Source organism: Embiotoca jacksoni, unplaced genomic scaffold, assembly GCF_022577435.1.
Source record: "Embiotoca jacksoni isolate LCO1_2020_lvr unplaced genomic scaffold, fEmbJac1.0.p SCAF_12, whole genome shotgun sequence".
In the NCBI taxonomy this organism is placed as follows: Eukaryota; Metazoa; Chordata; class Actinopteri; family Embiotocidae; genus Embiotoca; species Embiotoca jacksoni.
The window spans coordinates 13,907,645-13,933,435 of NW_027185252.1; the positions used below are offsets into that span (position 1 = coordinate 13,907,645).

The window sequence follows — 25,791 nt, forward strand, 5'->3', positions numbered from 1 at the left end:
ATGGACAATATGACAACTGTCTCTGGGGTAACATCACAGTAGAGATGGAGGTTGTTTTTTTTGTTGTTGTTTTTTTTAAACCTGCAATACAGCAGAACTGATATATTTTCCTTGCACTGCAATGTGCTCCATAGACAAATCTAAACAATTCATCAGGCTACACTTGCTCCCTGTTTAATACTTATTTTGAAATATATATTAGGTCTGCTAAGGTGCTGTGATGCCAGATGAGACAGCACATGGACATGGAAGCCAGAGCTGTAATCTTTGTGAGGACCCGGTGTGTCCCAGCAGGATCAGACTGGTCTGCCTAGAAATCCATCTGGATCAGTCACTGAGGACCAGGATCATATTGTCAGATGGTCAGACAGGCAGCGACACAGACAGCTCCAAGAGCAGGACCCATATTACACCAATTTAGATATATGGAAATAAAAGTACTCTGCAAATTAACCTATGAGGAAATATTTAGATACCTCTGAATGATAAAACAAAATCTAAACTAAAAGCTGCTGCTTTGTGTGGAAATAAAACAAATAGCAAAATAAGGCAGGAGGACTCATTTCAGTGCTCTGTTAATGTACATTTTTCATGCTACTGCAAACACTGTGTTGCTATGGTAACTGGGGGTCTTTCTCACCATATGTTCCACTCCGCTAGAAGAAAAAAACAAAACAACAACGAGTGTCTGGATGCACACAGTCCGACACACACAAACAGTGTATTATAGAATAGAGAAGTAAAGGCACTTTGCAGATTTGAGGCAAACAGCTGCTGCATCAGCATCATTCTGCTCACAGCCCACGAATTGGTTTACATGAAAAAAAACAATATAATTTTTGTTGCTGCAGTTTTCCCACAATGCTCAATATCGGTGGATGGTGGAATTAAATGTGGATATGAACCAAATTAGTAAAACATCATCGAGGAATGCCCTCTATTTAAATGCAGTCACATTTTCAGCAACATCTTTATATTTTCCCCGTATCAGACAAAACAGAAAGAGGCAGAGCGGCGTGTGGGTGAGCAGTCAGGGTTTGGAGGCGAATAGAAACAAAGAGTGCAGCCGTTAATAGCAGCCTCTCACTGGCTGAGATGACTGCCTGGAGACAGGAACTCTGCAGCGCGAGGCAGGGAAAAACTGCAATCCACACAGCCAGACGTGTCGCTGCTTCCAGCCAAATCCAAACCTCGTCTGTCTAAACAGCTTTCACAGCGCTGGAGGGAGAGCCGTCATCAGCTACCGGGAGAAAGCATCGACATGTAAAACAAAAACATCTCATTGTCTTTCAAAGAAGACATTTTAAGACCTTCTTTGCAAAAATGGCGAATTTTACGTCACACTTTTAAGACTGATAGAATTAGGCAAGTGTGATTACATGAAAGGTGACGGAAAAAGAAGCAGACGGGAGGGATGGATGGAGGGAGGCTGCAGGTCTCTGAGCAGCTGTGTGATTAGCCTCCATGGATTAGCTCCCTCCATCATCTCTCTGCTGTCACAGCGCTCTAAACCCTCTCTGTCTGGACACCGACCGTCATCTATCTCCATCCGCTCCACTCATTCTTTTACCTTTAATTCTTCCTGCGAGATATTAATATTTCTTTCTCTACATCCCTTTGTTGCTCTCTCCTCATCCAGCACTTTCTTTCCTCTCAGCTGTTTTAGATCTTTGTGTATCAGGTTGATTTGCTGTTTGGCATTTTGGGCATCAAAGAATCTGCTGCCTGTCTGTTGGACAGAACAGCAGCTCAGTTGGCGGGAAGCTTTCGTCAGTATTAAGTGGCGGTTCAATAAACTGTAAATCTGTCACATGTTTTGCATCAGCAAATGTCCAAGACAAAATCATGAATGAAGAAACTGCATCAGCTCAATTAGATTTGATCAGGCAAAAATAAAGTTAATTCGTTATAATTTCTGTATAAACAGAAAGAGGAAATAAAATTGTACAACAACAATATATATATGGTATACTATGTGTGGTCTATCCTATAAGTAATAAGTAAAGAGGCCAACAGAGGGAGCCCCTGTGCTGTTGTACCCTTGATGAATGAGCATCTGGATGAAAAGCATTACATCATTGCCACTGTAACCCACAACAACCTATTTTCATCTTACAAGAGCCTGTTCAGTTTCTGCACAGATGTGATGTTGTCAGCAGGGAGCAGCTTGTAGAGGCTTCATAAAGGAACAAGAGCACAAAGCAGCTACAGCAAATGATTCTTCAATCTCAGGAAATTAAGTTTTGCGGAGAATTACTCTGCGCCCTCTGCAGGTCATGTAAACACAACCTGAAGGAAAAGCGATTGGCAGTTTCTGCCTCTCATCTCTATCCAGACTGACGTCAACGTCGATCAGTCACAGACCTCTCCCCTGGAGCCTGGTATCCCTTTAGTCCACGGATTCCACTCAGTCTCACAACAAAGGCACTCATGAAGACTAAAGAGTGTCAGACTAAAATAATCTCCAAGAGTAATACCTCATCTCGTCTAATCTGAGACACTGACTGCAAGCAGATGGCACGTTAAACAACAACAGGCCAGAGTGCGGCCAACAGCATCAGTAAGTGGAGGGCTCCAAATGGCTCTTTAGTTTGATGATGAGATCAGACGCTTGGTTCATTTAGATTAATGCAGGAAAGACACGGAAAGAAGGAGAGAATACGCCAACCCCCCTTTGAATGCTGACAACAACACAACTTGGCATCTCATTTTATTTTTCAAAATAAAATCTGACTGAAAAAAGATTTTTTTTTTTAATAAGTGTAAACACTATTTGGTCCATTTTCTAAGACTTAACACTCCCTGAGCAGAGCCCTACAGTGCCTCAATGTGTGAATGCTTTATATAGTGCGAGTGCTTTTGAAAGTGTTACACAAGCGTAAAAAGCTTTATTATTAATGGTTCATGTGTTCTGCACACCTGTAGGAGAACAGCTGCTAACTCCTCTGTCCTGCAGTAGAAGCCCACACTGTGCTGAGGATGTTGTTATAGAAGTATTCAGTCCCCTGAGGTGTGAAGTTTGAGCCCTGAGCACTGCTTTCAGCTGAAAAATAACTGTAATATGCTATAAATCATTCATTTCTAAATTACAGGCAGCACATCCACACAGTCCATTTCACAGTAGTGGGTCTGAGATATAAATAAAACAAGGAAAAGTGGAGCACTCTTGCTCCATCTCTGTCCCTCTCTAATGCTTTCTCTATGATATTCTTGACTTATCCTCCGCCCCCACACAGCGTGTTCTATTTCAACACGGTCACCAGCTCCTACTCCCAGCGCGGCAGTTGTGCCCTCCTTCCCACCGAACAAAACATCACCCCACCAGCCTCCCGACGGCACCTGCGCTGTACTGTACTCTGGGTCCCACAAGATCTCCTGGAGCACTATTACATTTCATCAAAACATACTGTTCTGTCGTCCAAGCGCACTGACGCACATGTGTCCGCGCACGTGCGCCGATTATCTCATTCTTATTTACACATCACAAAAGAAAACAACAACAATGTTGACATGCTCAGTCGGCTGCGTTGGAGAGGTATAGTCAGGGGTGGTTTTATGGCAGTATGCATGAAAATACAGAATAAAGAAAAGCTAAAATGACTCAGAAACAATAACAGAGGAAGGAATCAAAACAATGATTCACATTCACCGACCTGTGAGTCTTGTATTACTCACAGGTGACTGTAACCTGCATATTGAATCACCCAGCACCCAAACTAAATATTAGGTAGCATGGAGGACCAATAAAAATCCATGAATAAATAAAAAGCATCACATGACAGCCCTCCAGCTTTTAAATAAATTACAGGTCCCTCGGTTTTGTTCCAATTTTTAAATTGCCTGATCACACCTTTTCAGACACAACACTGAGCAGCGATGCAGGTTAAGTCAAACTCACATGTGTTCTTGAGAGGGACAGGGACTCTGTCCTTGCTCCATGGACTCGTTGGCTCCCATCCTCAGCTAGCTCTGCCACCCCTGCCCCCCCTGCCTGGTCCTGCTCTCCAGCCACCCTCCACATCCACCTGCTACCCTCCAAAGCTCCCCTCTCTTCTCTGACTGTGGTCCTTGTAGAGTCGGCAGGGAGTCTGTGTCGGAGGATGTGAACGCCGGCTGAGCTCACTGTGCTGCAGTGCAGAGGATGAACGAGTTCTGCTCGCATCAGGAGCAAAACACTGGATGATTTAAAGGCTCCTCACTTCATGCAGAGCATCCCCTTGCTCCTGAACAGACTGGGAAATATTCCTGCATCTTATCAGGTGATGAAATGATGCAACACGGGGAGGAATCAAATCTCCAGCAGCGGAATGTAAAGGAGGGTAATCCAAAACAAAAAGGGTAAAATAATAATCCCTCTTCTTTGCAGTCTTGCATGTGTGTCGAAGGTGCCTCTCCTCTGTTTGGTCTGCCGATATCGCTGAGCTGTGTTGCTGCTCTCACTGCCTCCTCCCCCCTCTTTCCTCCACTCTCTCCCCCTACACCAGCCCTCTGTGCCTTTAAAAAGACAAGCAGCTTTTTTTTCCGGCTGCCACTGCGACCATGCAGGAGATCCAAACAATAGCAGACCCCCACGACCACTCTGATTAACAGCCGGTTTCTCCCTCACTCTAATCAGTCCTCCTCTTCTTCTTCCCTCTGTACCTTGCGATTTCGCCTTCCTCCTGCCAGGATCCCCCGCCTCTCTCTTTTTGCATAGGGAAAATGTAATTTTTTTTTGCACCTCCTTTTCACACAATGGAAGCTTCCAACACTCAGCTTAGCCAACCAGAGAGATGCCTGAGGTAAACAATAGGCTCTGAGAAACTAGTATGTGTGTTATTCAACTCTGACCCTATTATATTCCTTCTAAAGCCAGTCCACAAGCATCTCTGTGTCAGAACGCGATTACAAAACAGGCATTATTAAACACAAAAAAACTAAATCAAACCATAAAAATATGTCATGGTATTTTTCTCAAATTCTAAATGCTAAAAATATGTGAGGAAATGGGGAAACTGTAAAGCCTGCGAGATGAAGACATATGCTTCCTGACATATGACCATCTAAATTTGTTTGAATCCCAGGGCAGCAGCCAGGCCATGGTGCTGATCTAATTTACTGACACTCTCATCAAAGCTTAGACTGCATCAAAGACCGGACGAGTCAGGCAGCGTCTTCTAATTTCTAGATTCATCTGTGTGCGACAAATGCAAGAAGAATGTGTCCTGCGGGATGGAAATAAGAGCAGGTACAGGGTCGACAAATTTCCCATTGATTGTCAAGGAGCAGTGGGAAAGAGAAGCACAGGAAATATGAGACGGATGAATCTATTGTAGACTCATGGGAAAGTGAGGAATTGAGGGTTCACTACAATGACTTGTGCCTACGGGACTTGTATTCGCACAAAGTTGCTGAGTTGAGGTTTCAGGTGTCTTATCTGTGCCAATGAGGACAAGACTGAATGAAACAGGCAATCCCCAGTTCGTCTGCAGCAGAGAGAACACAAACCCCGGTTTTCGTGTACAAACCTAACACCACATCTGAAAAGAGGAGTGTTTGCATGTAAGCATGAAGTCCATTAACTGATATTCAGAATATTGATGCAATTGTAGTCTCTGATGGGCTTGTGGGTCGATGATCCCGACCCAAGGGGACAAGTAAAATCTCTGCCCACTCACAACTCCCAACACAGACCCCTGCTAAAGACCAAATATTGATTGCTACTGGCATACAGACCCCCACCCCCATAAAAGCTCAAACATGTATCTAGGGCAGCAACGCATGTACAATATGAGTGAAGAACGAGTTCCTACTCCACTGAATGAGTGATATAAGCTTTGCGGCTTCGAGAGAACTGGCCTTGCACTTCAGCTGCAGACTGAAGAAAAGGAGGAAATAAAAAATTCAACAGACTCAGGCACTAGAAGACATGGTTGTGGCAGTTTTTCTGAAAGATTTATAACAGCACTGGAGAAGAATCAGGGTCGTTACGATTCTCAAACATGTAGCCTGCATGAGGGTTTAAAGGTAATAATAATATACAGTATGCTTCTAACAGACCATGAAGGTGCAGAACAATTTGTGTTTTCGTGGGCATGGGCTGCTGTATTTACTAAAGAACACGGTGGCACAAAAAATGAGCGCTTTGTGCCTCTTTTAGTGGTGTTAAAAAAAAATCTATAACAAAGTTCAGTCAGATCTATTTTCAAAATCCTATCTGGGAATCTTGGCAACTTATACCAAAAGCATAATAACAATCTGTGAGTCTTTTTTTTTTTTTTTTATTTTTTTTTTATGAAAAGTTATGATTGTACCTTAATCAGGTTTACTGTCTCAAAGACTGTCACAGTCTCAAAGTACACAATAGAAACAAAAAATTTGCACCATAAAGAAACAAGAGTACTTTAACTTCATAAGTGATCACAAAACAGGGGACCCCCTTGTACAGCAAATTATAGGAGCTGACTGATAACAAAATACCCAAGGATCAGAACCAAAACTTTGATTTATGAAAAGACAATAAAACATACCACTACTACTGTAGTTACTACAACACAGTGTATGTCCAGAGGCTCAATTAAAAATAGGTTTCCCTTTTCTGTAAGTCAAAATGTATATATATAGAAACTATACTTTCCAGAAAACATAAAAAAGACTGTTGAATTGTTTAAGTGAAACTTCACTGGTGACACAGTTATGTCAAAGTGGGGCACTGACTCCAAATTTAGAGGGCAGATCTTTGTTGGCGTCTAAACTGGCTCAAATACATTGAGATCTGCAAGTGACGAACAGTTCAGGCAGATGTGTTTCAGAGAATCCTGACTTTAGATGATAACACCGATTACATATCTGCTCCTGTGATACGCCAAGAAAAAGCTGCATCGCTCTCATAAACAGTCAGTCAGGTGGATCAGTCTGCTGAGCCTGCATGGACAGTATATCTTCTTAAAGCAAATATTGAGATTCAATGACTTTCCCTCTCTGTGTATCGTCGAGACAATAGCAGGGGAGTAATCCAGTGAAATGAAGCCTTAAAGATCAATCCATCCATTTTCTCAATCAGAGACATATAGTACGTGTGGTCGCACAAGATAATAATGAGAACACACACATATTGTACAACTGGAAGATAAAGTGCTTTATATTTGGCTTTCTATACAATCTCAAACAGAGGAAAGACAGGGCTATTATATTGGAATAATTGTAAATTATTGTAACAGCCTGGGAGGAGCTGATTGGTTTGGGGGTTTTCAGGGGAATCCAGAAAAACAAAGGAGCCAAAGCATTTGTCTTATTTAAGCTTTCAGGGACTGTCTTCAAAATGTGTAGGAGTCACTGACAGATTCATTATTTGGAATAATTATTTAGTTAAGAAAAGGCAGGCTGCCCTGTTTTTATCAAACGAGGATTACATTATTACTCATACAGCTCAATGAATCATTCATTTCAAAAAACATGTTTTTTTGTTTTTTCAGTCACTAATATTTTTCAATAATTTATTGTGAAAGAGGCCAATTTTCAATTGATACGAGTTAAAACCGTTTTCTCATGTGGTTGTCCAGCTGAGGTGCTTTTGAGCATGACAACATATGTCTAGCAGCTCTGAGGGAACTGCTTATTTGCTGCGCCGATTAACACGTCACCATTTATTTACCATTAAAAATTCTATATTTCAGTGTTCTTTGTATTGCACATGACCTTCATATACAAACTAATGTACTGGATTAGTGTGGTACTATATACTGTATCTACATTTACTGCATGTTGGTATAGTTGTTGTATGTCTGTGGACAAAGAGGACAATCTGTGACACCCAAACAGAGTATTCAGTGCATGTTGCTGTGTTGGTACTCCACTCCTCGCCAGTGTCTGACCCGAACAGGCTTTTCAGATATCATGAATAATATAACAACACTATGCCTGCCTGTTTTTTTTTTTTTTCAAAATTCTTATCTTCTCTGAGCAAGCCACATCTTTATGGAGCTAAATAGTAAAACTGTTAATAATAGTGAGGAGTAAATGTGTAGGACCACTCAGAAAATATTTTTTATCACATTTTCAGTTTGACACAGATGCACAGCGAGCTAAATGAGAGCTGATGTGTGTTCCTGAGTTCATTCATGTGTGCATCAGGTGACTGCAGCATCCAGACAGCAGAGTGCAGACAAGGGCTGAGAGTACAGCGTGAGGGCTGCACTCTGCAAAGGGCAAAAACACCCTCTGCTGGTTGCAAATGACACTGCACTGGGAAAGTGGCTGAGTCATTCCCTCCAGTTAGGAAGATAAAATCTATGAAATATATTGCAAAGCCAAGACTGACTGCAAGAGAATGTCTAGTCTAATCAGTGGGGAGACTGAGCTGATAGTGAAATAATGACTGTCATTTAAATGCAATCAGCGTGACAGCTCAGATAAAAATCATTGAGTTGTGGGTTCAAACGGCAGCTTTGAGTGATGCCAACAAATCAGCCATGATACATCCAGCTGTTATGATGAAGCACACTGGGCTAACAGTGAAAAAGTGCAGTGTGTTTAAAATATCCATACATTTGTGCTTTTGCTACATTCATCATTAAGAAGCCACAATTATACAGTATGCCTTTGAGTTTCCATGACCACTAAACTCACATTAGCAAATCCTGTTTCCTTTGAATTCATGTGGTAGGCGTGCATTGCAATGCCATACTGTAATTTTATGAGTGGGGTAATAAGACGGGTTGTTGACATTGCAGACAAGATTTTCTCTGAATTTACCTCTGGAAATATAAACAAGATTTATCTAGATATGGTCAGTATGAGTTATAATTTAAAATTCCTCATAAGGAATAGTTTTATATATAAGAAAATAAACTTAATAGCCTTGGATGAGAGGATTGATGCCACTGTGATGGTAAATATGAACCAGGAGCCAGTGGCAGCTGAACTGAGCTCAAAGACTGGAAACAAGACTTTAGTTCTGCCTAAATGTACCAAAATCCAGCTACCTGGACCACTAAAGCCCAATAATTCACACATTATATGTTGTTTGTTTACTCTGCACAAAAGACGACGTGTAATCTTTTGCCATTTTACATTGAATTTCATGGCGCACTATCTCATGGCAGAGAACCAGGGTCAACTTTATAAGGTAATTCAGTGTGCCAGATGTCAGTTTAATGCTGTCATTTGATCTGAACTGTACGGCTGAAAGGATAAGGACATAGCTACTTTTTGTGAAGCAGGCTAAAGGGACTACCGTGTTAGTACGGGATAAATCCTTGTGGTCTAAATGAAGGCACACGTTCACATCACATTTTTTTGACATAGTAAATGGTGAGTGCCTACTAATGAAGTGAAATGATAATGACATAATGCACAGGTACGGGAATGGAGACACCAAGGCAGTGCTCATGTTCATACCTTAAAGGGACGTGGCAGGGTGCAGGAGCAGGGTCCTCACGATGGGAAGTAGAAGGTGCAGTAGGGGAGTCAGTGGCTGGAGGAGGAGGAGGAGGAGGAGGAAGGCATGGGGACACAGGTGGGGCTGGTAGAGCTTCAAGTGTGTGGCTCTCTGGGGCTGTGGGAGAACATGAGGGGAACTCTGGGATGTCTTGTAGATGAGAAGGGAGACCGGGTAGGAAGTGGTGCTCAGAGGTAGGAGGTGGGGGAGAGGCAAGGGCAGGGTGACCTCTTTCTGCCTGCTCAGCGAGGGGGAGCCTGCATGGGAGGGAACACAAAACATCAACAGACGGACTAAAACAAGAAGGAAGAGTATGGCGATTTTGGAGTACACACTCCATTTTACACCATACTGCTGTACAAATGAGCCATTAAGTAAACTTACCTCAAAGCAGAGAAAACATTGTGCTCTATGACATCATCTAAACCTAGCAGTGTCAGCATAAAAGGCTCGCTCCAACCATCCTAAGAACGCTTAGTCATTTAAACTACATGAAACTGGCACTCCTTTCATCAGTCCCCTTACATCCCCTTACATGACCGTCCATGCTTGCTCTACATGCCTTCTGCAGAGAAGTAGTCCATTTTAAGGGAGTCTGGCTCTGTCATTATTAGTCACCTGGTGGAGTGGATTTGGCCCCGATCCAGGCCAGTCTTATCAGGAGTGGTAGGCCCTCTAATCTGACAGGCAACGCCACGGACGCCCATGCAGCTGTTCCCCCACTTGGGGCATGCCTCCTGTTTATCTCTAAAAATATCCCAGTAGCCCCTTGTGCAAAATAGAGATTCACAATGCCGAAGCACATTCACAGAAGAGTGAAGTCTGCTGAGCTTCCCTCTTCCAGCTCACTTCACACTACAACAGAGCTGTTATTCTCCATCGCTCTCCAGTAAAGTTGTAATTTAATAACATTTAATGAGGGTGTGTGCTTTTCTTAAGGGTGTAGCAAGTCACACTTTACATCTTAATACTTCATTTGTTCCATTTTAAGAGTACAGAATTGTCAAGTTGAGTCAACATACTTGCACCTAAGAAGGAAAAGAAAACCCCCAAATGTCATGTATGACTTCTTATTTGCTTCAATTCCTCTCTTTGCAGATTCACAGAAATCAGAAACTTACACGAGCGGGCCAAAGCTATACATGTGTCAGCATCTGTGGCCAACTCAGCACATGCAGCCTGGAAATAGAAACAAGCAAGTCATAACATAGTTTGAGCAAACTCTCACAAGACTCGCTGCTGACTTCTCAGAAGTACAAAAACAGTTCTGGTGCAGGTAGAAAAATTAATCAAGCAAAGGGAGAAAAGACAACTGGCAGAAAATAAGTTTACGCTGGGCACTGGGGACGTGTCAGATATTTTTAATGTAGCGATCACGTCAGCTGACCCACTCAAGTTAACAGCTGGAGTTTTCCAACTTGGTACTGCTTCTAGATATGATGTGCATGAAGTAACAGAGGCTCTTTTACCATAACAGGATCATGTAGAGCACATGTGCTCTTTTACAGCACACAGCTTTACATCAGTTTAGTTTTACTGTTGGCATTACAACCTGGAAGCCGTCCAGCACACTGTTTATTGTTAGTAATTCAGCAGTCTTTACTGAAAGAGGCCTTGTTGGCAGTTTAAAGCTAATTCAGACTAAACAAGAGATACGTAGCAGTAATTTTATATCAGAGTCCAGATAATTAGCTGGATTCTCTAACCTACTGTACTGTATTCAAGCCACACACACACACACACACAAACACAAACACATTCAAGAACAGTGACAGAATGTAATCTACTGGAAACAGCTGGACTCGAAAGACAGCCTGTTTAATGCTAAACCGAGAGCTGTGAATAAAACCAGCTGAAGGTACAAGGTTGTTGTTGTTTTTTTTTAAATGCTGTAATGACGGAAGGACAATTTCAGTCCTGCAGCCAACAGCTAGCTCATACTGTCTTCACACACACACACACACACACACACACACACACACACACACTCAAGAACACATTGTACACATTGTATATATTGCAAACGCATACTTTAGAAATTAAACAATTCTGTTCTGCCATTACAAAGATTAAGTCATCATTTAAAGGCAGTCTGGTGTATCTGAGTAAATGACAGACATGAGTTTATCCCCTTCCCTGGTGCCGGCAAAGGCAGATGAACCTACAATCACCATGGCAACCAGTCTATTTACAGTACAATGTGGGCCACAGCACATCCTACTTCCCTCTTACTCCAAACACATGGATGAGAAATATCCTACATACCAAAGCTAAACAGTCACAGCCATTCCCATAATGTTTCATAGGGAAAATGGCTTGTTTTTTTTATATATTAAAACTAGCTGCGACATTTTTTGAAAGTAATTTTTCATGGCACATTTGTGCCATATGTAATACAGCGAAACAGTCAGTCAGTTTATATTTCTACATGAACTCACAAGCTAATTTTAAAGCCTAACAGGATTTTTGGAGACTTCACAGACAGTAGTTAATCGTCAGCTTTACCGAGAAGATTTCTCGCCGGCTGTAAGCTGTAGGGGAGGGGAGCGCGACATGCTCTAACCTGTAACATTTCTTATAAACAGGAAGGAGGTAGACCGTTCATTTCTCAACTTTCCACAAAATCACTCTTGTCTCTGCGTCTTTCTGTTTGTCCCTCCCGCCCCTCCACCCATCTGGGGAGGTCAGTGGAGGCAGAGCGTAATTAGCACCAGTTACCTACAGACCATCTGCTGCATCCACCTGGAAGGACTTAAACGCAAGCACTTACTGTAAGAAGACACGCAGGGAGAGAAATGGGGCAGCTACTTTCTGTCAACTCACCCAGACTTTAGCCAGGGATGAATCCATCACACAACTTCAGAGGTAACTGCAGTCAGCGATGGAAAAGAGTTCTGCTGAGCGCCTACAATACTCCACAACAACGGAGCCCGTGGCTGCACGTCCCGGTCGCTCTCTGATCTGTCCGTGACTCTCACCGACTCTGTCATACACACTCACACCACAGCACATGCTCAAGTGTTTCTCTGAACCCTGGCTTTTGTTCCACTCTGTCTGGTCGGTGCAAATGACTTCAGTAGGGCTGAGTGCCTGCCCAAATTCCTCCCACTACAGGCTTCAGTTCACAAAGCCGCACAGACTGAGCAGGACTGACAGCTAGGACGGCCTCTGGGGGCGGAGAGAGGGGGAAAAAAATCCCACATGTACACACACATATCATTGACCGCACAGTCACATTTCTGTCTCTGCCACACGCATGCTAGCGTAACTTTATCTTTTGATGAAACCTTCCTCTTTCCTGCTCTGAACAAAGCTTAATGTCTCCCAACAGCAGTGATGGGACAAGTGTTGAGACTGACGGGCAGCAAGTGCTACTCTGGCATTTAGGATGGCTCCTCGGCATGCGGCAGGAGAGAGTGGCACATATTGGGAGACAGCAGAGAAGACGGATCATCTGCAATCATTTAAATTCATTAAAATATACTTAACGAGATTATTGCACAGTAAATCGACTGAAAAAACACTGTGCATCCTTAGATGTATAAAAAAAAAAAAAACAGTAGAGACATATGAAACTTTGAAGTAAATGAATGAAATACATGAGAAGTTAGTCAAGCTAGAGCAGTTAAAATAAATACCAAATTCTCACGTGGAGATCAACTGGACAACACGCTGGTTTACTGGGTGTATTTAAATGAGTCAGAAGTTTTAACAACATAAAGGGTGCACTGCCATTACATCAACCGGTGCACATCTGTGACACTTCGGCTCATTCTTCCAATGAGACACCGTTAAACCGTTGCAGACAGAAACAACCGACCAGACGCCCTCCAAGTGTCTGAAAGCCAAACAAAGCCAAGCGAGAGACTCTGCGAGTGCCTGGAAATCCATTTTAAAATGTGTGACAGGCAGGGCAGAGTGGGAGCTGCTGAGCTGTAAAGCACATGTCCCCCTGAGATTCCCCCTTTTACACATCAGTTAGCTGCAATAAAAGGTCTCTGATACAGTACTGGGAAGGAAATGTTACGATAACTTTTAGAAAAAGTCTAAAAGGGGATACAGAAATCATTCTGATATGTGGTTCCCTGTTGGAGAATCAGTTAATTGCAACAAAATCCTGAGATTTCAGTCAGTTAGGGATTAGACATGTTTTCTTTAATCCAGGCCCTGAATGAGCTCTGAAAGTCGACTGCTGAACTATGCTTTCACTGGATCTGTCATGTATATTAAACAACAAAGGAAGCGACAATCAATAGAAGAAAAGCATCCTGCTTAGGAAAACAACATTTTAAAAAGTTTCAGATTTAAAGTTTGTCAGAAAACTGTAACAGATAATGTCAATGACACTCACCCGCTGTCGTGCAGCTCTGCAGGAGGATCCTGGACTGTTTCTGTCACTGCAGCGTTCTCAGCTGGGACTTCAAACGTGTCCACCGGTGGGATCTCTTCTGGTTTTTCTACCACCTCCTCTTTCAGCTCCTTCTCTGGTTCTAGAGACTCTGCTGTCAACTTTTCTGGTTCTGGTTCTGGTTCTTCATCCTTTGTTGGCTCAATGGGTTCTACCTCATTTTCCGTTGGTTCTGGGATCTCTTCTGTCTCTTTTGGTGGTTCTGAGACCTCAACCTGCTCCTCTGCTACTTCTGTAGAAGTCACTGGAGTCTCTTTCAGTTCTGGAAACTCATCTGGAGGCGCCTCTTCTTTCTTGGTTGGTTCTGAGAGCTCGACTTTTCCTGTTTCTTGTGGGAACTCTACTTTTGTGCTCTGTGTTGTTCTGTAAAGCTCTGCTGCCTGCTGTCTTGGTTCTAGGAGATCTGACGTCTTTATTAAAGGCTCAGGAAGGTCTACTGGCTTCTTCACAACATTCAGAGATGGGATCTCTGCTGTCTTCTCAGCTGCTTGCTCCGGTGGTGGGATCTCCTCGTGTCTCAGAGGAGCAACTATCTCCTCAGGCGGTGTAAGAAACTCTAGCTGAGGAGACTCCAGAGACGGGAGAGGTCTGGAAAAAACAATACAAGACGGGGTTGGGGGATTTGTTGGGTTAGTTTACAGCACATGCTCAAAAGGAATGACTGTCAAATCACAAATATGCGTGTTGTTATTGTGTGGAGCAGTTGTGTTTTGTGTGAGAAAAGGCTTATTCTTGCCCTGGAGAACAGGCACGATGTCACAGCTGATGTCATCCTTTGAATATAAAGGGCTGCATTACTTCTATTAGACTTGAACAGACACAGTCATCTGACCCCCGGCTCGAGTCAATACAAAGTGCAGCTCTGTGTTTACCTCCTCATTCATATTCATCGTCACACTGCTCTACGTAATGTCACTCTAAACAGGCCCGGGACATGGTGTGACTGGAATGATTAGGAGGAATAAAATCACAGGAATCTAAACACGGATATAATTCTTTCCTTTATTTCTTTATATCTTTTCTCTTTATGATGTACTTGAGCAGATGATATGTAACAGTACGCTAACATGCTCCTGCTACATTATGATGACCTCCTATGACCTTAAACATATCTTTATCACTCCAAGGTCTCGTGTGTGTGCTCCTCAAACCTGATAAGATCATTTCAAACACACACATGCTGTTGCGTTTACCTTGAGGCATCCACTGTGTTCACTTGTTCACTCTGAGAATGGGATGCAGCTTCTTTAAGTGCTTTTATCCAACTTGTCTCTGGTTCCTGGGCTGTTAGTCCAGCAGCAGGACTCTCTGACACATCAGCAGCCTCTGGGTTCACAAACACTTGTTCAACAGGAGAGGAGGTGGCAGGAGCTTTGTCACGTTTTCCTTCACACTGAGAGGAGGCAGCGACAACGGGGTTTACCACGTTATCATCGCCGGGCTTTGACACCTGATCATCTGGTTTCTCTGACTGAGCTACAAGGGAGGTTGATGCTAAATCTTCCGGGCACTTTGTCGAAACAACAGGTGCGCCTTTGATAATATCAGCAGTCATTTTATCGGTTATATCTTTGTCATTTTCTGCTGCCCGAGAGAAGCCAAAGTTCCCCTCAGAGTAACAAACAGCAGTGTCTGCGCTGCCGTGTGAAGCCTCACTTGGAAACTGGCCTGAAACTTTCACTGATTCACTGTTTTCAGTTAAAGTTAAGACCTCCTGCTTTTGCGTTGCTTCATTGTCTTTTATCTCCCGTTGCTCCTTCCCCTGGCTGTTAACTTTCTCCTCATCCAAAGCTGCCCCATCTTCTTTTGTGATCTCCTCAACGTTGGGGTCTTTTATGGGTGTTTGTACCACCGCACTGCTTTGTGTGGCTGACGTTTTATTGGAGCTTTGTAGCTCAAAAGGCTTGCTCACTGTATCCTGAATTTCACACTCCCCTTTGTCACTACTGTTGCTTTTCACAGCCATGGCAGCACTGACATCCTTCCACACAGTTTCTGGTTGCCTGGCAGAATCAGGCAGGGCACTGAATGTCTCTTTATGAATTTCTTCAGCCCGGTTTGTACTTGGAATAACATCTATACGAGTGTCATGACTATCTGTGCTGACCTTTGATGAAACAGAAATTTGGAAAGGTGAAGTCTCATAGTGCTGAGACTCAACAGATAGATCAGTGTTCTCGGACGTCTGGGGTTTTCTCTGTTGGTCTTGATTGGCAGCTGATAGATTACTTTCCTGACCTTCATGCTCCAGATCACTCACAATCTCAGAGTCTGGCATTAAATCTGTATCTGACCCACCTATTCCTAACTCAGGGCTAGTCTCACCTACATGAGAGCACGTTGTTACTATCACTATGTCAGCTGAGGCATTTCCTACAGCAGTGCTTTTACTCTCTTGCAAACTGCCTTCAAGGTGAGACGGCAAATCGGCCCTATCAACCTCGAGTAATGATTGTGCTCCCTCACATTTCCCTGGACCTGTCACTCCCTCATTACCACTGCTGTCATCACCCATCAACTCCTCCTTGCTTCCTGACTGACATAAACTCCCCACCGAGGTGTCTCCCTCCTCTGGGGCCACTTTCTGTCCTGGAACCACTGGTGCGAGCTGACCGTCTGTTTTCGCTTCCTCCTCTGGACGGCCACCTAACAATTCCTCCGTGGGATGTCTGGATCCTGGACGCTGCTGCTGTTGCTCCTGTTGCTGAGCAAAACAGTTTGGATCTGGTGTGAGCTGTGATTGGCCCAGAGCTGACTTCAAATCTGGTGCAGTGTCAGTGTCAGAGCTACATTCCAGCGTTGCTGTCAGCAAACTTTGGTTGTAAACAGTCTGAGGTTCACTACCAGACTCCACTTCAGCATGTAGTGTGTCCTCAGATGACCCTGAAGGTTTGTTGAGAGATGAGGGAGAAGTTTCTGTTTGGCTTTCAGATGCAGAACCCATCTTCCTTCCTCCTTCCTTCTTTATATCCCTTATTGGTGATTCAGTCTTTTGTCCTTTATGTTTATGTGGTGGCTGAAGGCCTCCAATTTCCTCTATAGCCTCTTTATCTGGTCCATTACTCTGTTGTGGTGTTGTGCCAGTCTTTCCTGTCTGCAACTTGCCACTGTCTCCTGCTTCCTTCTGATTAGCTATTGTTGTCTCTTCAGCTTGTTTCTTTTCCTCATCCAACACCTCAGAGGTCTGATCTCCCATTTGCTGTTTTTCTTTCATATTGTCTTGTTTAACTGTCTCATGAGCCTCATCGGCGGGCCGGTCAGAGCTGAGTGGGCAGCTGACATTTATGAGGTCATCCCTAATAGATGCTTCACAAATAACAGGTTTAATGCCAATAGAGTCTGACTCAGCGGAAGAGAGAGAAATTACATTATCAGATTCATCCTTTGCCGGTGCACCAGTTGCACCAGTTGCACCAGGACGCTCAGTTGGAGGAGGCAGATTAACAAAATCAGTTACAGACTCCATAACATCGTTTCTATCCTCCAGTTGTGGACAAATCTCATCTGCTTTAACATTGACATCACTGCACTGCACATCCTGGGCTAAACAAATTTGTTTCATTTCCCTGCTCGTATTGCCGTCCACTTCTCCGGAGACATTGACGCTGTCACCATCAGCACTGCAGTTATCTGTCTGCTCAGGAAGAGAAATATCACAGTCACTAATTAACTCTAGGTGGTTCATCATTGGGCCAGGAGGCCGCAGCACTAAAGTAGAATTACTGGCACACTGACCGATAACAGGACTTGATTTGTCAGAGGCCGTCACTTCTGAAGTCACTGCTGAGTCCGTTGTGGACTTCGGCGCCTCGCTAGCCTTCATGAGATCTGTGTCAGCTAGTCCAATAGGAGGTGTTTCACTTAATTGGGTGGGAGGCTGATAACTAGGGTCACTAGGTTTTGTCTGAAGAAAGGTTGAGCAGGTTGAGGCCACCGCTTCAGATTCTGAATTGGGGTCAAGATCAGAACAAAGCTGCCCGACGGGGAACTCGGTGGTGACATCACTTAAAGGCTTGCAGGTAATATCGTCAGCTGGAAGCACAAAACTTGAGGAGAGAGGAGGTTGGTTGTCTTCTTTTTCTTCAAGCGTGACAGTGACATCACTTTTTAAAGGTGACTCCTGAGGCTGGTCAACCTTAACCGATCCTTTAGTCTCAGCATGTAACCCGTCAATCCCCTCCTCTTTTGACAAACATTGATACACAGCACCTTTCTCTGTTTCCGCCTCTTCTTGCTCCATCACTTGTATAACTGCTGGATGATCGGCCTCAGAGAGAAAACATTCTTCATTACCAGTGTGGGTCCTCTCAGTAGGACATGGAAGCGTTTTTTTGCTGGCCTCAGTAACTGACTGTGAATCTACAGTGTTTGTGTCCAGGTCATCGTTACCTGAGTGATCTACGGCAGCGTGGTCCTCTGTACCTTTAGCCTCTGTATCTCCTTTACCCAAATGGACATCCTCCTGTGGCTTCGGAAAGTCAGCCGAGCTCCGTATTGCTGCTTCTTCCTCGGTAGCCACTGGATTTTGGGGGACTTCTGGCTTCTTCAAGCTGAGAAAGTCTGGGAAGTTGTAGCTGGCCTCGACGACAGGATGCCGCAGACTCTCATGAACAGTCAGCGGAGGCAAAGAGGCGCAGTCCAGCACTGACATGCTCCTGAAATCCACGGAGGAGCTGCCTATTTGCTTTACACTGTCCGCAAAGTGAACTCTGTTGTTACCTCTCCTGCTGTCACATGCAGACACACCCACTCCAGACATAGCGGGGTTAACACTGTTGCTCTGTTTATGGGCTTCGACTTGGGGTTCGGCTGCACTTTCAGCGGTCCTGGCTTCTGTTGTGCTACCCGGTTGGACCTGTTGATCGTTGCTGGCTCGTCTCGTGACTGTGACTTCCTGAGAAGTAGTCAAAGGCTGAGGTGAGAGGGAAGACGGGAAGACTTGGCTGTAGTTTGTCTCTGTGATGGGTGACTCCTCATAAGCGTGTCCCGAAGACGGCGCTCTATCTGAAATCAAATTCTGTTTCCCTCCATTTGTCTTCCCGGAGCTCTCTTCGGTGCGAGCGGGGAGACGTGAGATTGCTGTCCTACGCTGCTCCTGAAAGGGGTGAAATAGACGGTCCTGTTCAGCGCAGATGCTCTCGGTGATGGTAGCAATCGGCTCCCTCCAGCTCTGTGACTTCAGCTGTGACTCTGCAACATCGGTGGGCGTACACGTCTCAGTCTCGCCTGATGACACCCCACTAGCAGAGCCTTGTGGCTGGCTGAATGAACTGTGCTCTCTCGCCAGCACTGCTTTCTCTCCCACCTTCTCTCCTCCTCCTCCTCCTCCTCCCCCTCCTCCTCCTCTCCCTCCTCTCCCTCCTGCGCTCTCTGATCCCGCAGCACTGTGATCCTGACAATCAGGATCAGTGAGTAGCCGGTAGGAAGCATTGATACAGGCTTCTAACCGGAGTGGCTCCTTTTCTGCGTCTCTCTCCTCGGCCGGTGAGATTTCTGCCTCCGAGCTGCGAACGCTCGTCTCTCTCGGTCCCTTGATTTCAGTCTCAGCTGAGTTTTGTGGCATTCTGCCGCTGCAGCTTTCCTCAGATGCAGCCTGTCCCTCTTTGGCTGAGAATGCAAGCGAGCATTTTCCCAGGGAACAGATTAACGGGAGCTGAGGAGGGCTGTCCGGCAGTTCGTCTCTCTCTCCATCTGCAGAGCTCAGGCACTTTTCTCTTCCTCCCAGTCCTTTTTCTTCCTTCTCACTCTCTGCAATAGCTACACTATCTACTCTCTCCAGTGAATCACGCCTCACGCTTTCTCCCTCTCCTGTGCTTTCTATCACTTCTGGCAATGTGGGTGTTGTCAGTGGCAACGCAGCAACCACCACTAAAGCCTGTTCAAGGGCACTCTCCACGCAACTCTCTCCCACACAAGTTGGGCTGCCGGAGAGTGGGCTCTGATTCTCCTGTGTGAGTATCACTGCCTCTGTGGTAACTATAGCCTCCTGTGTTTGGGCATCTGATCTCTTATCAGTGGAAGCAGCTGGGTTGATAACCGTAGTTTGGACACGTGTCGTGGGTGTATTTTGGTTGGTGGTTTCACCTCCGGTTAGACGTTGCTCCCACTGTGGGCTCTCATTGATGCTCTGATTCATTGGGGTATCCACTTGGTTGTGGTTATCTGACTGATGAGGCCTCTGTGAAGGAGCCTGGTTGGACATGAGTGAGCAGGCCGAGGCAGTAAGATGATCCTGCCTGGAGATGGGGTCTTCCTCGGGACTCAGCTGCTGCTTGTAATCGAACCTATTATCAAGCCGCTCCCCACAAATGCCTGTCTGAATGTCTGATTCTACATCCGCTGGTGAATCTGTGTGATCTCCTGCGTTTATGAGTGACACAGCCTGCCCTTCACTATCAAACTGCACTGCTGTCTTTTCTTTCTGCTCAGTCTCTGAGTTCCTCTCCATCTTTTTCTTTTTCCTTTGTTTCCTTTTCTTTGCCTCTTTGTTCTGTCCAGTGTCTCGGTCAGTCGTCCGTTTGTCTGTTTTGGACTGAGTCACCTCAGTGTGTTTGTCTGTTCCTGTCTGTGCTTCTAACTGTGATTCTGATGATGTATCTTTATCCTTTAAAAGAGAGCTATACTGTGATGTTTCTTTAGCTGAATCATTTGTTTCAGCTACACAGATGTTAATACTCATCTCATCACTTAGCTTTTCTTTCTTTATGTTCACAGTCTCTGTTATTGCCTTTGTGCCTTCTTTCCTAATCAATTGATTACAATCTAGAGAGCTTTTCCCCTCAGTAGCTGCATTAGTGTCAACGTGTTCCTCTCTCATATCGTCTCTCTGCTCACTGAACACAGCATGTTTTGGTGGCTCTTTAAAGGAAGCCATTTCTATTTGTATATGCGGGGGTGTTTCCTTCTGTTCGAGTATTTCTGTTTCTTTATCTGGCTTAATCTCTGAACAGCTCTCCGTTGGTTTTATTTTACTGTCCGTCTCTGCTGCCGCAGCGTTACTCTCAATGCCCAGTATGTAATTCCTAAAACTAAACACAACTGTATCCTTCTGACTGTTTGCTGCCTCACTGTTTCCATGTGTACTCTTGTTTCCATGGCCCCCGTTGCTACATCCTGGCTGGACTACGATTGGAGCCAGTGCTGATGACTCACTGGACTCATTAACCATCACTTCTCCAGTTGTCTTCCCTACGTCATGAACCGTCTCAGGCGTGGTGCTGCGGGGCTCTGTAGGAGTGAGTATGCCCAGTGACGCCATTTGTTCTTCACATTCCTGGAAGGCCTCTTGCAGTTCCCGGTCTAGGTCCGAGGATGGGGAAGAGGTCAGGGGTCGGGTGCCCGGGTGAGGTGCGGCAGCGGACCGAGGTGAAGTCTGGGCATCTGTGATAACTGGGTCACAGCCATGAGGCCTGAGGCGAAGGCAGGGTGACAGAGTTAGGACGAGGCAGGCAGACAGCTGCATCATTCCACGATGTCACAGAGCGCTGTGATCGACAGAGTAGACGCTCATGCTCAGGCACTTCACACTATGATGTGTGCACGTGCACACACACACACACACACACACACACACACACAACACACAACTGCACTGAGGATGCCTATTCTGAGACATGCATTCCCTTACAAGAAATATTATCAGCCGTTCCTAAGCATGTGCGTTAATGAACATGCATGCTGTTCATACACACCAAAACACATTGTTTATTCAGGCACTGCACTATGCAGCATTTTCACATTTTGTACAAGCCCCACTGCAACAAGCCTTCAAATAATATATATTTGGATTTTACTGCCTGATTTTCAAATTGTACCAAAAGCACCACAATAAATAGTAATTTCACTAAAATAATTTGATGTTATTGATAAATTGGAACTGTGATGTTTTGACTTTACTCCAGGGTCAGACTGTCAACACCAACTTCTACTGTGATGTTCTGACGCATCTGAGGGAAAACAATTGGTGCAAAAGACCTGAACTTTTCAACAACATGCATTGACGTGCAAGTTTGTCGCCCTCAACAACACAATTGTCACTCTCCTCCATGTCTGCACACCAGATTTGGCTCCTTGCACCTTCATTCTGTTCCCTAAAAATTTGATGTGTTCCCTCTGCTCAAGTTTTAGGTCCATGGTTGAATCACAAACATGACGTCGACCAGTGGTCAGAAAAACTTGTGTAACTTAAGTGACAAAACATACTCACGAAGGTTCTAGCTTCCCCCTGCTCTGTGCCTGTCAAGGTGCTGTGCTGCATTATCCCGCAATAGGAGGGGTCTGAATTTTTTTGAGTGCCCCTCATATGCTGAAAGATAATGTGTATTCCATCATCCTAAATGCTGTTTTAGATAAATACTATTTGGATTCATCATAAAAATGTTTTTTATAACAATGATAGTGATTGTTAAACTGAAAATGTAAATGCACAGACCATGTTATATGAGTAACTCTTGTCTAATATTAATCCCTTAAGAATTAAGGAATGGCTCTGAATTATGTCAGAACTATAAACTGATGCTCACACCAATACTGCCTTACAAAAAAAAAAATTTAAGAGAGACTTCCCTGCAAATCACTCCCTAAAGTACATTTGTAATTGCTGAGTCACTGCCAAGCCATTACTTTGCATTACAGGAATATGCTGTGGAGCCATTTTAGACTGTCTAAGTGTATAGATCCACCATCATTATTTAGTCATAAAATAATCTGCACTCCTTCTCATGTCATCAGCTGGTGAATTAAAATCCGCCCTACACGTCGATCTATTTTTCTTGTACATACAACAACCACTATGACATCACCATATATGTCGACATAGACATAAATAAAGCGAGATGCGACATTATGAAGCATCATTGGCAAATACAGTCTCACATGTTTGCTTTATAACACAACATTTTACTTCCTTCAACAACCCGCCAATCGAACCAGTTCGCTTGGCACTCCCTCCTGAAGGGTGCAACAGCAGAAGACACACCCATACAGCTGGTAAGTTTTATTGTGCAACAAGCTGCTGCCTGCCTCTACCCGAAGTGGAAAAGACCAGGTGTTTCTCACAATGATGTGCTTTAAGACTGCGAGGTCCTGGTACTCTGCAGTGACTTAAAAAGTAGGAATGTAATCTTTTCAATTTCGTCCTTTCTGCAATTTAAATACTTTACGTGTATTTTCTGCACGGCAATCGTAGTAAATTCTAAGTTTTACACATTCATATCAAGCAATAGTAATTAAACTACTGCAGTGACTCAATTTGTCAGAACACACTAAAGCCTCAGACAAATTAGTGCAATTAACTTCAGCACTCCGACAAAAGCAGAACGGCAGGGAGACTGGAACGGAACATAAAGTCAGTCTGCAAATAATTCACCCAAGCAAGAAAAATCTAATTACCACACGTCAAGCAAAGTCAGCTTCGACAGGCAACACCACAGCAGTGACATCCATCACACTCCAGTGAGAAGTTACAAGCATTAGATCATCCTGTCGTCTTCTCGTTCCACTCCATGCTCCCTGATTTTACTCTATATCATCCCACCAATGACTGATCACACCCCCCACCGCAGACGCCATGCAGTCCTCCAGTATGTGGTACCTTGTATCTAGAACCAACAGCGGCCCACTGACTTCCGTGTGATGCTGCAGGCCCGCCAGCAGGGGGTTCACCTGCTCACATTTCCTCTCACCTGAACTAGTCTGAGTTCTGCTAACATAGATCCACACACAGATACATGTACACACACACACACACACACACACACACACACACACACACACACACACACACACACACACACACGCAGCAAATTAATATCGGATTAACTTTCACCTTGACTGAAATCGAATAACTAATATAAATGTGTTTGTTTATGAACGAATGAAGCAAAGCATCCAATACATCATTATACAGCAATACACAGCAAAATACAATAATAATAATAATAATATGATGTGTTAATGACCATGGGCCTACATCTTCCAGTGAATCACAGTAATCTTTCCTTTTACCTTGGTAATATAAGCATTAAGTATGACAGGCTGCTTCCTGTGAAGAATACTAAAGTGTGTCAGACCGTCTGCACATCACTGTCTTTCTTTTCCTCTCACCCAGTGCATGCTGGGAGAGGCTCCAGTCCCGCCATGGTCCTCAACAAAAATGTACAAAAGTAGAAAGTAGATGGATTGTTTGCGGACTGAAACAACTGCAGATGAATCAAGGTATCGAGAAGTCTGCTTAGTATTTATCAGGAGCAAAAGTCAGCTTTTACAGGACTCTGTGGCTGCTGTTTGATTGACAGTGCTGACAACATGAGCAAACAACCTCCCCACTGTCATCACATTTAGATTTTTGTTCCTAAATGTTGTTGAACTTTCATTCGTCCAGTGATATATGTGACATCAATTTGTTCAGTTCTGCCCACTTCGGACCTGTGATGTATCTGTTCATGTAAGACCTCCATCACTTGTAACAGGAAGGTTATAGAGAAAATATCTCTTCAGGACCTTTAGAATGACTAGTGCTACACAATGCTAACAAAGAAATGTGTGTTGTAATTTGCGAGGCCGATTTGAAATGTCCCAACAAAGAGATAAAGAATGTACGCTCTTACTTTTATCAGGCAATAGACAGGGAATTCAAACAACTGTAGTAATTTACATGATACACTTCCTCTATATTTCTTCGGAACTCATCTTTCGGTGATGTTCAGTGGCGGATTACAACAAACTGCGATAAAGCCATATGTTGTTTCTGTGTTGTAACAACGTGGCAACCGACAATTCTGCTGCATCTATTTTGCTGCTTTATAGACCAAATGATCTCTAACCTGAGGTCACAGACTGGATCATTCCCCGTGTTTGCTATAGAAAGCCAGATAGTCCCACCCTTCCGTCTATCTGATCATCATCTTCTGATTAGGCATCATAAATCCAAAAACAAATTGCTCAAATAATAGGTTGACTGCAACTCATTGGCATTCAGTAAATTGGCAAACTCTGAAAATGTCTGTGGTAATACAAGAGCAGAATGTGAGAAGACATAAATCTGTTACACAATGTGCTGTTTGGGGACAAAAAACAGTTCCAACTATGAAAACTATTAAGTTTTAGGGTGAAGACTTGGTTTAAGATCAGGGTAAGTGTTCAGGTTAGGCAAATTGTGATTATGGTTTGGGTTACATCTGCAGGAAATTAATGTAAGTCGGTGTAAAAGTCCTCGGAGGTGGAAACACAGCTGTGTGTGTGTGTGTGTGTGTGTGTGTGTGTGTGTGTGTGTGTGTGTGTGTGTGTGTGTGTGTCAGTGGTCAGTGTGTAGTCCCTTAACTTACCCCAGCGTCGACTCCCAGATGCTGAACTCGCTGCTGAAATCCAAATTGGGCAGCAGGTCGTGAGGAAACTCGAGCTCCTCCTTGTCCTCCTGGTCTGAGGCTGCACCTCTGCTCTCCTCCACTCCGGTGACGACGGGGACGTCTGGGAGCACCGGTTGGGACAACACGCTCTGCTGGCTGTCAGACAGCAGCGCTCTGTCGTCCCTCTGGGTCAGTCTCTCAGCGTGGGCTCCGGTCTGTGGGACAGTGAGGCATGATCAAAGTGAGCTACTGGCTGGAGTGTCTGCTGTGTGCTACACACTGCAGAGTGTGTACTTAAAACAAGTGCGAGCATGTGACAGGAAACACAGGAGGAACACCCACCGATTAATGCGCAAAGCCGAGCATCACACCAACAAATAACTCCACCCATGTGTTAATAAAACTATTAAGTAAACTGTTATTTGTACAGCAAAGGTCATACTGACCTTCTACTCAGTCACTTATCTTTGCTTTTCAACATGCTTTTCTTACACTGACTATTACTATTAAAATATTATTCAGCATTATGTCAGGCTCACTCATCTATGCAGCTCTGTTTAAACTCTGCTCTTGAGCATCTGTTAATGAAACAAAGTGTGTGATTATTATAATCTTAAAAC

At 44.2% G+C, this 25,791-nt stretch overlaps 1 protein-coding gene across 1 annotated transcript in view; it reads right to left on the reverse strand.

The window, feature by feature from the left end:
* The window catches only part of tacc2 (transforming, acidic coiled-coil containing protein 2), a 50,352-nt gene that overhangs the window by 16,561 nt on the left and 8,000 nt on the right, over nt 1-25,791 (reverse strand). Inside the window, exons 2-6 of the mRNA XM_069144976.1 lie at nt 25,151-25,386; nt 23,419-23,529; nt 15,020-21,235; nt 13,770-14,414; nt 9,379-9,675 (exon numbers count right to left, since the gene is read on the reverse strand). Coding sequence (XP_069001077.1) covers nt 9,379-9,675; nt 13,770-14,414; nt 15,020-21,235; nt 23,419-23,529; nt 25,151-25,386 — 7,505 coding nt within the window. The remainder of the gene's footprint in view (nt 1-9,378; nt 9,676-13,769; nt 14,415-15,019; nt 21,236-23,418; nt 23,530-25,150; nt 25,387-25,791) is intronic.